The sequence below is a fragment of the Schistocerca cancellata genome, chromosome 8, assembly GCF_023864275.1.
Source record: "Schistocerca cancellata isolate TAMUIC-IGC-003103 chromosome 8, iqSchCanc2.1, whole genome shotgun sequence".
Lineage (NCBI taxonomy): Eukaryota > Metazoa > Arthropoda > Insecta > Orthoptera > Acrididae > Schistocerca > Schistocerca cancellata.
In genome coordinates this window covers 284,798,396-284,810,462 of record NC_064633.1, presented here as the reverse complement: position 1 = coordinate 284,810,462, position 12,067 = coordinate 284,798,396, and the positions used below count along the sequence as shown (strand labels likewise).

At 41.3% G+C, this 12,067-nt stretch overlaps 1 protein-coding gene across 1 annotated transcript in view; it reads right to left on the bottom strand.

Moving 5' to 3' along the window:
* Positions 1 to 434: 434 nt before the first annotated feature.
* Positions 435 to 12,067, bottom strand: part of LOC126094947 (malate synthase-like) — a 115,485-nt gene continuing 103,852 nt past the window's right edge. Inside the window, exons 9-10 of the mRNA XM_049909599.1 lie at positions 11,289 to 11,546; positions 435 to 715 (exon numbers count right to left, since the gene is read on the bottom strand). Coding sequence (XP_049765556.1) covers positions 497 to 715; positions 11,289 to 11,546 — 477 coding nt within the window. The 3' untranslated portion in view covers positions 435 to 496. The remainder of the gene's footprint in view (positions 716 to 11,288; positions 11,547 to 12,067) is intronic.

Sequence of the window (12,067 nt, the reverse complement as noted above, 5' to 3'; positions counted from 1 at the left end):
GAGCATGATCTTGGGTTAGGTATGAACTGAGAAGGAAATTTGCCGCGTTTCAAAGGAAACACATTGGTTTTCGCATTAACCGGTTTGTAGGCGCTCTGGAAAAACGAGTTATGGTCGGGCAGGTATCTGTATCTAGTTTCTCTCGATTGTAAGTTCAATATGTTAAATTCCCACTCATCTCACTCTGTGATCTGTTTTACAGTGTTACTATGATCCACCTCTGTATAGTACGCGTTAGACGTGAAAAATTCCGACCCCAGAATGTTAGCAGCCATTTACCGAAGCCCTCGAGAATATTATCAGCTTGTTCATTGCCACTAATTCCTAAGTGGCCAGAGACCCACAGCAGGTTTACCCTGTCGCTTTTCCATAGCCTCGATAGGGCTTAATGACATTCTAAAATGCTCTCTAGAGAATGAGAATAATTAAGAATGCAACGTTTATGCTCTTTTATGTCGTAACTGCCAGTTGTGAATGAAGCATATTGCCAGAAGATTCACACTCTCTGAAAGTGCCAGAAAATAGGACATTGGTTCAGGTAAGTAGTAATGAAATCCGGGAACTCTCGTCTGGTTACAATGTCCATAAAGACTTCCGCAGCAGCTTGCATCTTTGTGACATCCGCCTTGCAGAACGGGTGCTGCTGTACGAATTCCGTTGTCAGCTGCTTCACTAGATGCTTAGTCACCATTACGTTCGTCTTCTCCATGCAGACCTGAAACAAGGTAGTTACAGTAAAGCATCGGTTATTCAGACCAATTGGGGATGAGGGGTGTTCGGATAACATGTTTAGGGCATTCTAACGTTTACAAGAGCACTATCAGCGTTCACATGGATACGAAACAAAAATGCTGAGTAACATAACCGTCTACACAGCCTCGTATGAATAATTCAAACTGACCATTAAATTGTCCTACATTTCAGGAGAAGGTCGAAAATTTTATTTTTGCTGAAGAATTTAATTTTTTTTTACAGATACATCTCGTGAACATTTTGAGGACAATTGGAAAGCATCACATCTTTCTAGCTACTTCCTGCATTTATCAAGTTAGTTAAAAGTTTCTTCACTGAATGATGGTTTTTCTGCAAAGTCATTCTAGTAAATCCAGGCAGTACCCTCAAAGGGTGGGTAGGAGGAGACCCTTTACTAGCTCTTGATTACACAATTTCTCCAGAACTTACTGATTTCACCCCAAAGTTTCATAGTGGGAGATAAAATGTAGCGCTGGTTCACCCTCACCATATGGTCTACACTTAGGGGCTTCTTTCTCTATACCCATCGTGCGAAGTTCCTATGGTCAGACGTTAGCCCCAAAATCAGTGTCTCCTGTTCAAGCTGTTGTCTACAAAGCAGCTTCTAAAACACGGCTTTAGCATCATTAGCTGGCCGTGTTTTTGTATGTTCGTCAGGTATTCTGCGTTTTGTCTCCTAATTCATCTAAAAAGTTTTGATTTTTCCATCGCCTTAGTGGTGGAAAGGACAGGTTCTGATCCAACAAATGGGCTCGTTGCTCCTGTCCTGGCCAGCCCATCACCTCATTCAATTCCACTAATTCCTGAGGGACCCATGACAGCTTAACCTTATTGCTTTCCCCTAGCCTCACAAGGACTTCATGGCTTTCTTTTGTCTTGTTGATGAGGCGATAGAAATTTCAGAGCTGTTTGGCTGTGTGAGTGAACGTAGATGTAACGATTCTTGTGATCTAAACAGATTCTTATCTTCACATACTTTGACAGCGAAAATCTCTGCCTGAAATATTGTAGCCAGCTCTTCAAGAGAGCCTAGGCTGTATCTCCATATACCCACATGGATTAGACTGTTTTCGAACACCAGTAAACAAGATTGTCTCCTGAACGGTATCGTGGTTCAGTCTTCCGCTGCTCTCTTCTTGCGGTTATTACCCTCGAAAGTTAATTGAAGCAACTTAAAGTTATTGTATAGTCAGCTGGCATTTCCAAGCCCATTCCTATGTTTACCATACTCCTGATATTGGCGTGGGTTTCTGGATATCCTAAAGGCAGTGTGTTCCTGATACTGTCTCCATTGTAATCCAGATATGCAGTAGGGTTTGCCCAGCATGGTCTCCATCCCCCAGTGGGTGTGCTACTAATTCCATCTGTCGTGGCTAGGCACGCAAATCTCTGCACCATTCCAAGCACCTTAGCAGCCACATTCTGTTCTACTTTATTCCACCATGCTGTAACTCCATAAATCATACGTTTTATTCCAGAGGTCGTCGATGACATTTGTGATTATTTCATCGTCCGTCAGTATCTGATAGCTAGGTTCAACATCACCTTCTAGCCAGTCCTCAATACATTCTTGATCGCGTTCTTCAAATATTGAAGATTAAATAATCACCGCTGCCAATTCAGATGCAAATTGTCTGTTTCGTGGCTCTTCAAATGCAGTGAGACTCATGTCAAGCAAGTAGCTTACTGCAGTCTATTGTAATGCCCTTGACTATAGATCAGGCATTTTCAGCAATATACACAGCACCCTTCAACTTCTACAGCGCACACATGAAAACTTTGCCTTGCGGATTGGAACGCTTTCGGTTAATTGGTATTTCGTTTCATTATTTTTCGGATATTCGACGCTCTACAGTGGCTATATCCCTGCCGTGAACGAAAACTGTAAGCAATGGGGACAAATGATTTTGAACTCTAAGAATTCACTACGTCAATGAATTACGTTGCGAAGACCCCTACAAACCATCAAACTTTATCAGTTTATCTTTTCCCTATTCTAGAGTTTGCAAGACAACTGAGCAGACGTACCAACAAAGTTTGTCAAATTGGTCGGTATTTTAAAAGTGCGTACCGCATCGTGTTTTGACCCTAGTGGAAATGACTACTAATGCAGACAAAGCATTTCGTGTACAGACCTTAGCACTGTGCAGGAAGAAGGAAAGAAAACAAGACCCTGCTCCAGGGAATGGTTGAAAGAAATATGTATGAAAATCTTATAAAAAAAATATTTGACTCCGAATCGAATTATTACGTGAACTTTTATTTATTTTTTATTGCGCTCCGCTCTTAATGATGTGGGTAGTGAATACTCGTGGGTAGTTGCCATTACCAGTGGACTGGCTAAAATATCTAGTTTCCTGGTTATGATTCGTGCATACAAATATGTAGATCGAATTTCAAAACATTTTCAGGTTTATTAGACTTCCTGCCTCAGATGTAAATACTTTTAGTTGCCAGTGTTAAATCAGGAAAACGTAGAGGAAACTTCAGTTTGACAGTAAACATCACAAAAAATTGAAAATGAATTCTTGTATTCAAATGTTTCAGCGAACACGTGATTCTTCTGTTTATATTTCCTGTAAAGTTAATTTATATCTAAAGGAACACACGAAATAGGATCAAAGCATATTGTTAAAAACCGTTTAACAGCCAAGTTCCTATGAAACTTTTTTAATCTAAGGCTACCGGTTTCAACAGACTATGCTGTCTTCTTCGGATCTAAAAATCTTTTAGTTGTAGAGAGTGTTCATTTTACGCTGAATCACACACAAGATGGCAAGTGGATAAAAACAGCACATTGCAAAACGTTTGTCATTGCTAAAATATTTAAAAAATAAAGCACCTTGTGCCACAGGCTATGTCAATACGTATTGTTCACAGTTGCTTGTCGCATCATACGAACACGGTACACGAAAACATAACTGTTTACATATTATGGAGAGATATATATATGTAATGTTGAATGGTTGTTAACAGTTAAACAGATCGCCCTTCAGCTCTCTCAAAATGAGAAAATTCAATCAAAGAGAATGTTGTATTCATAGTTAAGCACAGTGTGATGCAAATTTAAACGGAGAGATACACAGTCGAACATTACATCCCAGGATAGTTATTCCCCCATTCATTTCGTAATGTGCCTGGAGGAGGAAACAATCTGTGAAAATAAGATAAATGTATGAAGCAACTCTTCTTCACAAAAGTTTAACATTACTACAATTTTCAGATGACGTGTAATCTGAATAGTCATCAAATTCTTCGTTTTCATCACTTGTACACTCAAGGGATTTGCAAATCATTTTCTCCAAATGTTTCTTCTCTTCCCCGCACATTTTAGAGACGGAATCAATATAAAAGCACGCAAAACAGACGAAACAGAACTTTAATGTCACTAATTCCTACGAAATAGACAGTAACAAACTTTTCAGAAAATATGAATTGTTGTAATGATACCGCTACTGTGATCTACGAAACCTGCAGACCTCATTTCAGAAGCCGTAAAATACAGCCGACGTCACGGAAAACCCTCTTAACTGGTGTGACGTAATATTACATCCCCTGCACGCTGCCTTTCTGCGAGAACAGTAATGTTACGTCAGCCGCACGCTAAGTGTTAATTTTGATATTTGTGTGTTCAAGCGCAATATCTATCTGGGAAATACAACAAATTTCCTATTTAGGTCGTGTCGACTGCTCTTTTGCTTTTATGCATATAATCTTGATCGCAGGTTCCACATTCGTGCAAAGCTCAAAATACAGTGAGATAAATTGTAAAAAATCTATCTAAACATGCACGGTGACAGAACGTCCGGCATCTTTTCAAATTGGCCGTCAATCAAAGAATCTTTAAAATACGTCAAACGCAGTCTATATTTTACGAACACATCAAACAAAGCCTCGAACTGCAATTAATTTCACAAATTAGTGAAGTCTGACAAGTAGGTTGATCCGTTATAGGGACCTAAATGCACATATTCAGACTGTTGATAATCACTTCGAACATCTACTGTAAGCTTCAGTTTTCGCTACAATGCGAGTTACTTACAACAGAAAACCTAAATACGCTGCCCAACAGAACAGAGCTGAAGGATAACTTTCGAAATCCCGTAACTGCCTTCCAGTCCGGTGCATGAGTTTGAAATTTAGTTCTAAGGTGCCGACAACCCTCCTCTAATGGTGAAAAAGCATGGCGCCCTACGACATCACCCTCGGGCTCGGCGACGCTTCTGACAGCAAGGTATCTGTACATGTGCAAAAAGAACCACGGCTCAAGAGCTCATGTGAGCTATAAGGTAGTTAACGATGTCACATTGGCATCAAATTTCATCACAATTCTGCTCAACACCACCATGGATGGGCACACGTTGAGAAGGTCGTCCCCCCCCCCCCTCCCTGTTACATTGGACCCCTCTTGACATCTCTGCAATGGAGGTCAGAACCACGACACCCAGCGTTGAAATCTCGCTGTTTTCTGATGGACGGCCGAGGAAAACATTTAAGACACGCCGTTGCCCAGAAGCGATACGAAAAGGCCTTTTAAGACCTCCGAGTTCGGAAACGGCCTCGGTGGTACCTACACAACTTCGTTGAGAACGTTACAAATGTACCGTCAAAAACTGACACCAATTCAGCCTGGCGGCTGCTCTGGCGCCTTAATGCGAACCGCACCAAAGAGGTGCCGAACGGTTTGCCTAATTTCAGGTGCTAGAGCAGGCAATAGGCTGATTTGGTGTCAATTTCTGCAGGTATATTTCCAAAGTTCTCAACAAAGCTGTTCGTGTGGCTCCGAGGGTGGTGACGAATTGGGTAAGGGACCTTTTGCTTTTTTATTCGCGCACATGTTGATGTTGCACTCCTGTGTGATCACGCCACAGGAGGGTTGAAAATGCGTAAATACCCTTTGATGCTTCAGCTCATGTTCAAATTTCGTCGAATAATTTTGAACGGTGCCTAGTGGTTCAAACTCGTACACGAGACCAAAAATTGCGGTCGTGCTGCTCTCCAAAAGGGTACCATTACCTTCAATGGAGATGCAACCCCACAATAGCCTTAGACATAGTAGATTGGTGGGTTGATTTAGGAGTTGGTGGGGGGGGGGGGAGGGTAGGAAAGGAGGGACTAAGCAGTGGTGTCACGAGGTGTCATGATTTAAGATAGCAGAAATGAAGGGTTTGGTTTTGTTTTGCTTTAGGGTGCAAAAAACAACTACTGTTATACGCGCCCAAGTCAAAACTATTGAACACGAACACAGAAAGAAGTTAAACCACTATACGTCAGTCCCAATTGACAGAATAGAAGGCAGCTAAAACGGGCACATGGAAAAAGGGCTAAAAAGACCTTACAGAAACAGAAGTCCAAAACTAAAAATGAAATGGCCTTCGCCATATTGCTCAGTCAATTAACAGTGATGAGAAAAAGAAGGGCACTTAAGATGAAACCTTGTTGAAAGCCATTCTCTCTGGTCCTTAGATAGCTGAGAAGGAGCTGAGAGGGACATCTCTCTACCTCTCAGATAAATTTGGACGTGTAGCCAGACTGACAGTTCGTCGCCAGCAGTTTCTGTTGCAGTTCTACAGTTCGTGGCCAGTAGCAGTCATCGACCACCTCCAGTTGCCTCCGTTACAGCCAGCCGTTATAAACTAGTTATCGTCTAACAGTAACCACCGAGCGTCAAAGTGTTAAGAATACTCTCGAATTTTTTGCATTGATTGTCTGCAACGGCACTGATCTGTAGATCAACACTGCTTTGTGCGACGGGTAATATTGTTACTTCAGTAATGACTATTTTCTTGTTTTTTACGCCTTTAACGAGAAATTATGATTCCTTAGTGGGGTGGCACATCTTTACAGAACAGTACTGGAACATTCTCCCTCAATCTTTTCTGCCTATTCCTCGTACAGCCCTATCCGAGCTGCAGGGACGGACCGATGCAAAACCCTGACGTACGGATTCCCAGCACTACACAAACATGGATGCGGTATACACATCCCCTACCTCATCAAGAACTCCTCGAGCTCTTGCTGCAGAACAGGATCTCAACTGTAAGATGCCTCAGATTTTATGTGAAAATTCCTTCAGCTTTTCAAATCAAACAAACGTTAAAATTTTACAATTTAGCTCTCGTCTACATAATTATTGTGCAGCAGTGACCCTGACGACAAACATTTCTGCCAAAGAGATCAGTTTGTTGACATCGTCAATGTAGAATGTTGCAGGCGTTCTTTAAGCCTTGGAAGCAGAAAAAGATTGGACGATACCCTGCCTGGACTCTGTGGAAGATGATTGTGACCGTGAACCCATGGTTTAGAATTGTTGCCGATGTCGCAGCGCACGTGTGTGTTCTAGCATTGTCATTCTCAGGGGAGGGTACTCCATCTCTGGACGAACTCTTCGAATTCTGGATTCTAATACAGCACACTGTTTCTTATGAGCGTAGTTACGTTACACATGGCCATGTCACATGCTACAATTCGGAGCCCACTAGCGACAGAGCGCTGCAAATATGTATACATGAAGAATTGAACATGTATAACGTTAATAATATTTAAAAAGCTTGAAGTGCTTTCACATGAAAAATTTGGAGGCATTTTTCAGCACTCTCCGTTTGTAGTTTATCAATGGACTAAGAAGACCTGTGATGGCTTGTCAATTCTACTTTCAGTTTTAAACGCAGAACTATTGCACTAGACACTGAAGAACACAACCGTTTGTAAATCGGTTATAGTTCAAGTGCTTCAGTCAAAACAGAAAGTCACATTTTGTGCGCTAGAAGAGAGGAAGAAAAAGTAAAATTTCAACGCCAAAAAAATTTCCTCTCCAGGAATTGTAGCCTTCGCAACTTTGTGGTGTAATATAGCACCAAACACAGTCTTACAGCCACGAAGTAAGCTGTCGATTTGGTATGGCTGCAGGATAACTTTAAACTGAAGAGACGAGGATTGATTTGATTCAAGTCCAAGGGTGCTAAATGTCTGTTTTACTGTTAACGTAAGGATCATTTTGGAAGATTCATCACATTTATCTAGTCGTTTACAGGCCCTAGATTACACTATGTAGCAAAGCTAAAACCGTTTTAAAAATATACTTCGTTCGATTTTAGCTACACCAGTCATAAAAAAATAGGAAGTATGAAAGTGATGAAATAAATCCATTACCTAGAATCAGATGAGTTTCGTGAAGAAGTACTGTATCTGACACCAAATCTAATAAGAATTTTTTTTTCAAAGTTTAAAGCCTGTTCTTCCATTTCGAGGAATATTGATGCTGGTTAATTATGTTGATATCCAGAATTTTTTCAATCTTTCTGACTGTTAGATTTTGAATTTCAGTTTCACAGCATGTTATGCTGCTACACACTAATTTTTGTATAACTTTTCATAACTTATTGGATATGTTTGATTTAATTGTATCAGGATGGAATCTTAGATCACAAAATCAAAAAGTGTCACCGACATTCATAATAATATGAAAAGACGTACTTTACATAAGAAATTGAATCTGCTTACTATTTATATAAATATTGTACGTTAAACAATAAATGGATAAATAAAAACACCTGAGGCACAATAATTCTTTGTAATTCTTCAGAAATTTAGTTAATGGGTACTTTTGTAAACTCACCGATTCTGTTACATAGAAGATAGCAAAATTTTGCCCCATATTGGAAATATTTCTACGTACGCCCATACTGGTTTATATGACTTCAACTACAGTGCCACCCACATCCATCACTCAAAGCTGAGAATATAAGTGCGCACTATTTTAATAAATGCTTAGAAGTTGTTTCAGTTTGTTTTGCCCATATTACATAAGTAATAGACAAGCGCCCTGCGACCGCATCGGTACCTAGCATGAAACCACTTTTGTACGGTAACTATTCTATGTATGGATGTTCATTTACTTCTGCTGTGCATGCTTGATGCAGAACTTTTTTGTGAATGCGAACTTAGAATCCTTGAGATAGGCGTGTGGCAGAATAGTAAAATGGTTCAAATGGCTCTGAGCACTATGGGACTTAACATCTATGGTCATCAGTCCCCTAGAACTTAGAACTACTTAAACCTAACTAACCTAAGGACAGCACACAACACCCAGCCATCACGAGGCAGAGAAAATCCCTGACCCCGCCGGGAATCGAACCCGGGAACCCGGGCGTGGGAGGCGAGAACGCTACCGCACGACCACGAGATGCGGGCTGGCAGAATAGTAGTCTATGTTATCCACTCTGTACAGAGAACAAACAGTAAAGTAAACTAAGGAGGAATTTTGAAGAGAGATTGAAGTTCAGGAAGATGAAATGAAAACTATATGGTTTGCCTGACAATATAATTCTGACAAACTGGAAAGAACTTGGAAAAATCACTTGAATAGAATGGGTAGTGAACTTCAAGTAAAACATGAGTAATAGTATATATTTCAATTACCTCAGGTGATGCTGAAAGTATCAGAGATAAAATATGAACCTGCATTGTTTTTGTAAACTTTACTAAATGAACCAAACCAAAAATACACTCACCTAATCTTTCTACACTCTCCTGATTTTGTTGCACATTTTTTCCAGCGAGCAGGCAACTTTTTGAAAGGGGTCGTGCACGCAAACTCCTCTATCGCTGTATCGTCATCAAACGTATCCTCCAAGCTCTGCTTTCAGCGCTCCAACCATGTAATACAGGGTGACCAATCTGGATTCTAGGTAGGATATTTCGGAGTTGCTCAGTGAATTTCCTCCAGTAGTTTCCTCGTTAAAGCAGCAGAGTGTGGCCATGCATCATCATCGATGGCCTGAGCACTGCCATAGCCCATTCCTACTGCAAAAACGATTTCGGAAAGGTTTATGCGCCGATTTTCTGGAGTAAGGTCCTGTAAGGCACAAACATCGTCTGGTGTGATGTGTGGCTGTGGTCGTCTTTTTTTTGGGGTACGTTTTCCACAGCTAGGCGTCCTGCCACAAATGTTCCTACCATTCATACATTTCGGTCTTCGAAAAGGCTTTTCCCTAAACTTTGCATGCAACCTCCTCTATTTCCGAGAATTTGGCGCCTTCTTCCGCGAGAAACTTCGCAACAGACTTGTTTACGTCTTGTTGGCATATGATGGCCTGACGCGAGCGGTGGCGTCACACTAACTGCAGCAGAACAGTACTAGTTCAGACATCCCCACTAACATCCTGTCGAGCTCACGCCCGTTACAGTCCACTATCACAGCCACCAGATTTGAATTCTAGTTCATATTAGATACATCCTCTTAGATTAATAAATGAAAAAGTAGTAGAGGAGTTTTGCTAACAGGGCAACAAAACAACAGACTGCCGAAGTGAAAAAGGATGTGAAAACTAAACGCAACTGCATGAAAAGACTTTCTGGAAGGATTCCCCTTCAGTCCGAAAAGTTTCGAGCCTGAATTAATAAAAAAATATGGAAAAGTTAAGATGGTTTTAATGATTCAGGTGCTTTATCTAGTCTCCTTGCACTTTCTTACAACGCACAGAACATTCGTAGAACCATGAAAACTGTCATGATTGATACTGTTCAACTCACGTAAAATTGGCCTGAATGTCTGCCGTCAAACGGTCGACCCTTCAAGTGAATTTCTGCAATTTGTCGTTTTGTGGTAGGTTTTTATTGATAACACCAAGTCTCCACACTTTTGGCTTTTTTTTAAGAATTTTCTACTTTTCCCATTTCAAACAAGTCGCGGAAGGTATGAAAGCATTGTTTATGTTCTGGTTCCAAGGTGTGAGACACTTTGCACACGATTTCCTATTCTTCAGAACTTTCTGGTGAATGCCTTTATCATGTCATTTGGAAATGTTGCTCCATTGTGATTCGTGACAATACTGACACTATGTTGCACGTCCACTACTCAGTCCACTATTGAACACTTACTTGTTGAATGCACATCTGTTATTAGTTCAAGCTCCACCACAGTTATCGTGGTGACGCTGTACACCAGTAGTAAAATCAGCCTCTGAAATTTTTGGACTGGCGGGCTATGTTACTACCTGTTATAAATTTGTTTGGATGTATTTTCTGAAAGTATTTGTATTGACTTACATGACAGACTTACGTGAAAGTGGAGTATGGACACTAACATAGACAAGATAATAGATTTTTAAATGTGATTCAGCAGAAGAGTACTGAACAGGAGATGGATGGCTCGCATAACCGATGGCGAGTTACGGAATCGACTTGAGAAAATAAATTTACGGCACAACTCTAAAAAAGTGGATGTGGGTGAACAGGCAACATCTTGAGCCGCCCAGAAATAATTTGGTACTGTAGGGAAGTCGTGGTGGTCAACAACAGTCACAACATTAAATGGAGATCAAGACTCGTACTCTAAGCAGTTCAAGCAAATGGGTGTTACGGTGGTTACGCAGAGATGTCGATACTTGCACAAGACAGACCAGCAAGTCTGTATCAGGTAAGTTTCCGAATTAAATACCACAACACCAACTACAAGTGGAACTTCTAACAAAGAAAATGTTAGCAACAACAGTTTTTTGTTTCTACATTAAAAAGGTAGTGATGAGACTTACCTGATGTCGTATCCACTGCCAGACTTGCGACCTAGAGATTTCTGCGGTGGCAGAGTCCTCGACGCAGCCCCTGTAGAAGAAGTGACCTCGGCCTTTGAACCAGTGAAAGACGAAGAGCACGGCGACTGCGATGTTGTGGCGCAGGCCCTCCTCCGTCACCCCTCCGGCCGGCATCTGCAGCAGGTCCTCGCGAGATACCACCAGGGCAGGGTGGACCATCGACAATTGGTTGTCGTCGCCAGCGGCGCGCTCCCACAGCTGCCAACATAATGCTAGAGTGACAACGTCGCTACCACGATACTGTTGTGACTTCTGATGCGCATCTAGACTACCATATTTGTCAAATGTTCTATAATCCGCTATGGATGTTTCTTGTCACAGAAGTGCGTCGACTGATGAGCTAGTTGGATGAAGTAAACATCAATATTTCTTTCGAACCTCTATAGTACATCACGAAACAAGTTACAGAAATTTCATACGTCAGAATATACACTGAGGTGACAAAAGTTATCGGATAGCGGTATGCATATACACAGATGGCGGTAATAATGCGTACAGAAGGTAGAAAACGGCAGTGCATTGGCGCAGCTGTCATTTGTACACAGTTTATCTGAAAAGTTTTCCAACATGATCGTGGCCGCATGAAGGGAATTAATAGACTTTGAACGCGGAATGGTACTTGGAGCTAGACCCATGCGACATTCCCTTTCGGAAATCGTTAGGGAATGCAATGTTCCGAGATCCACAGTGTCAAGAGTGGGCCAGAAATACCAAATTTC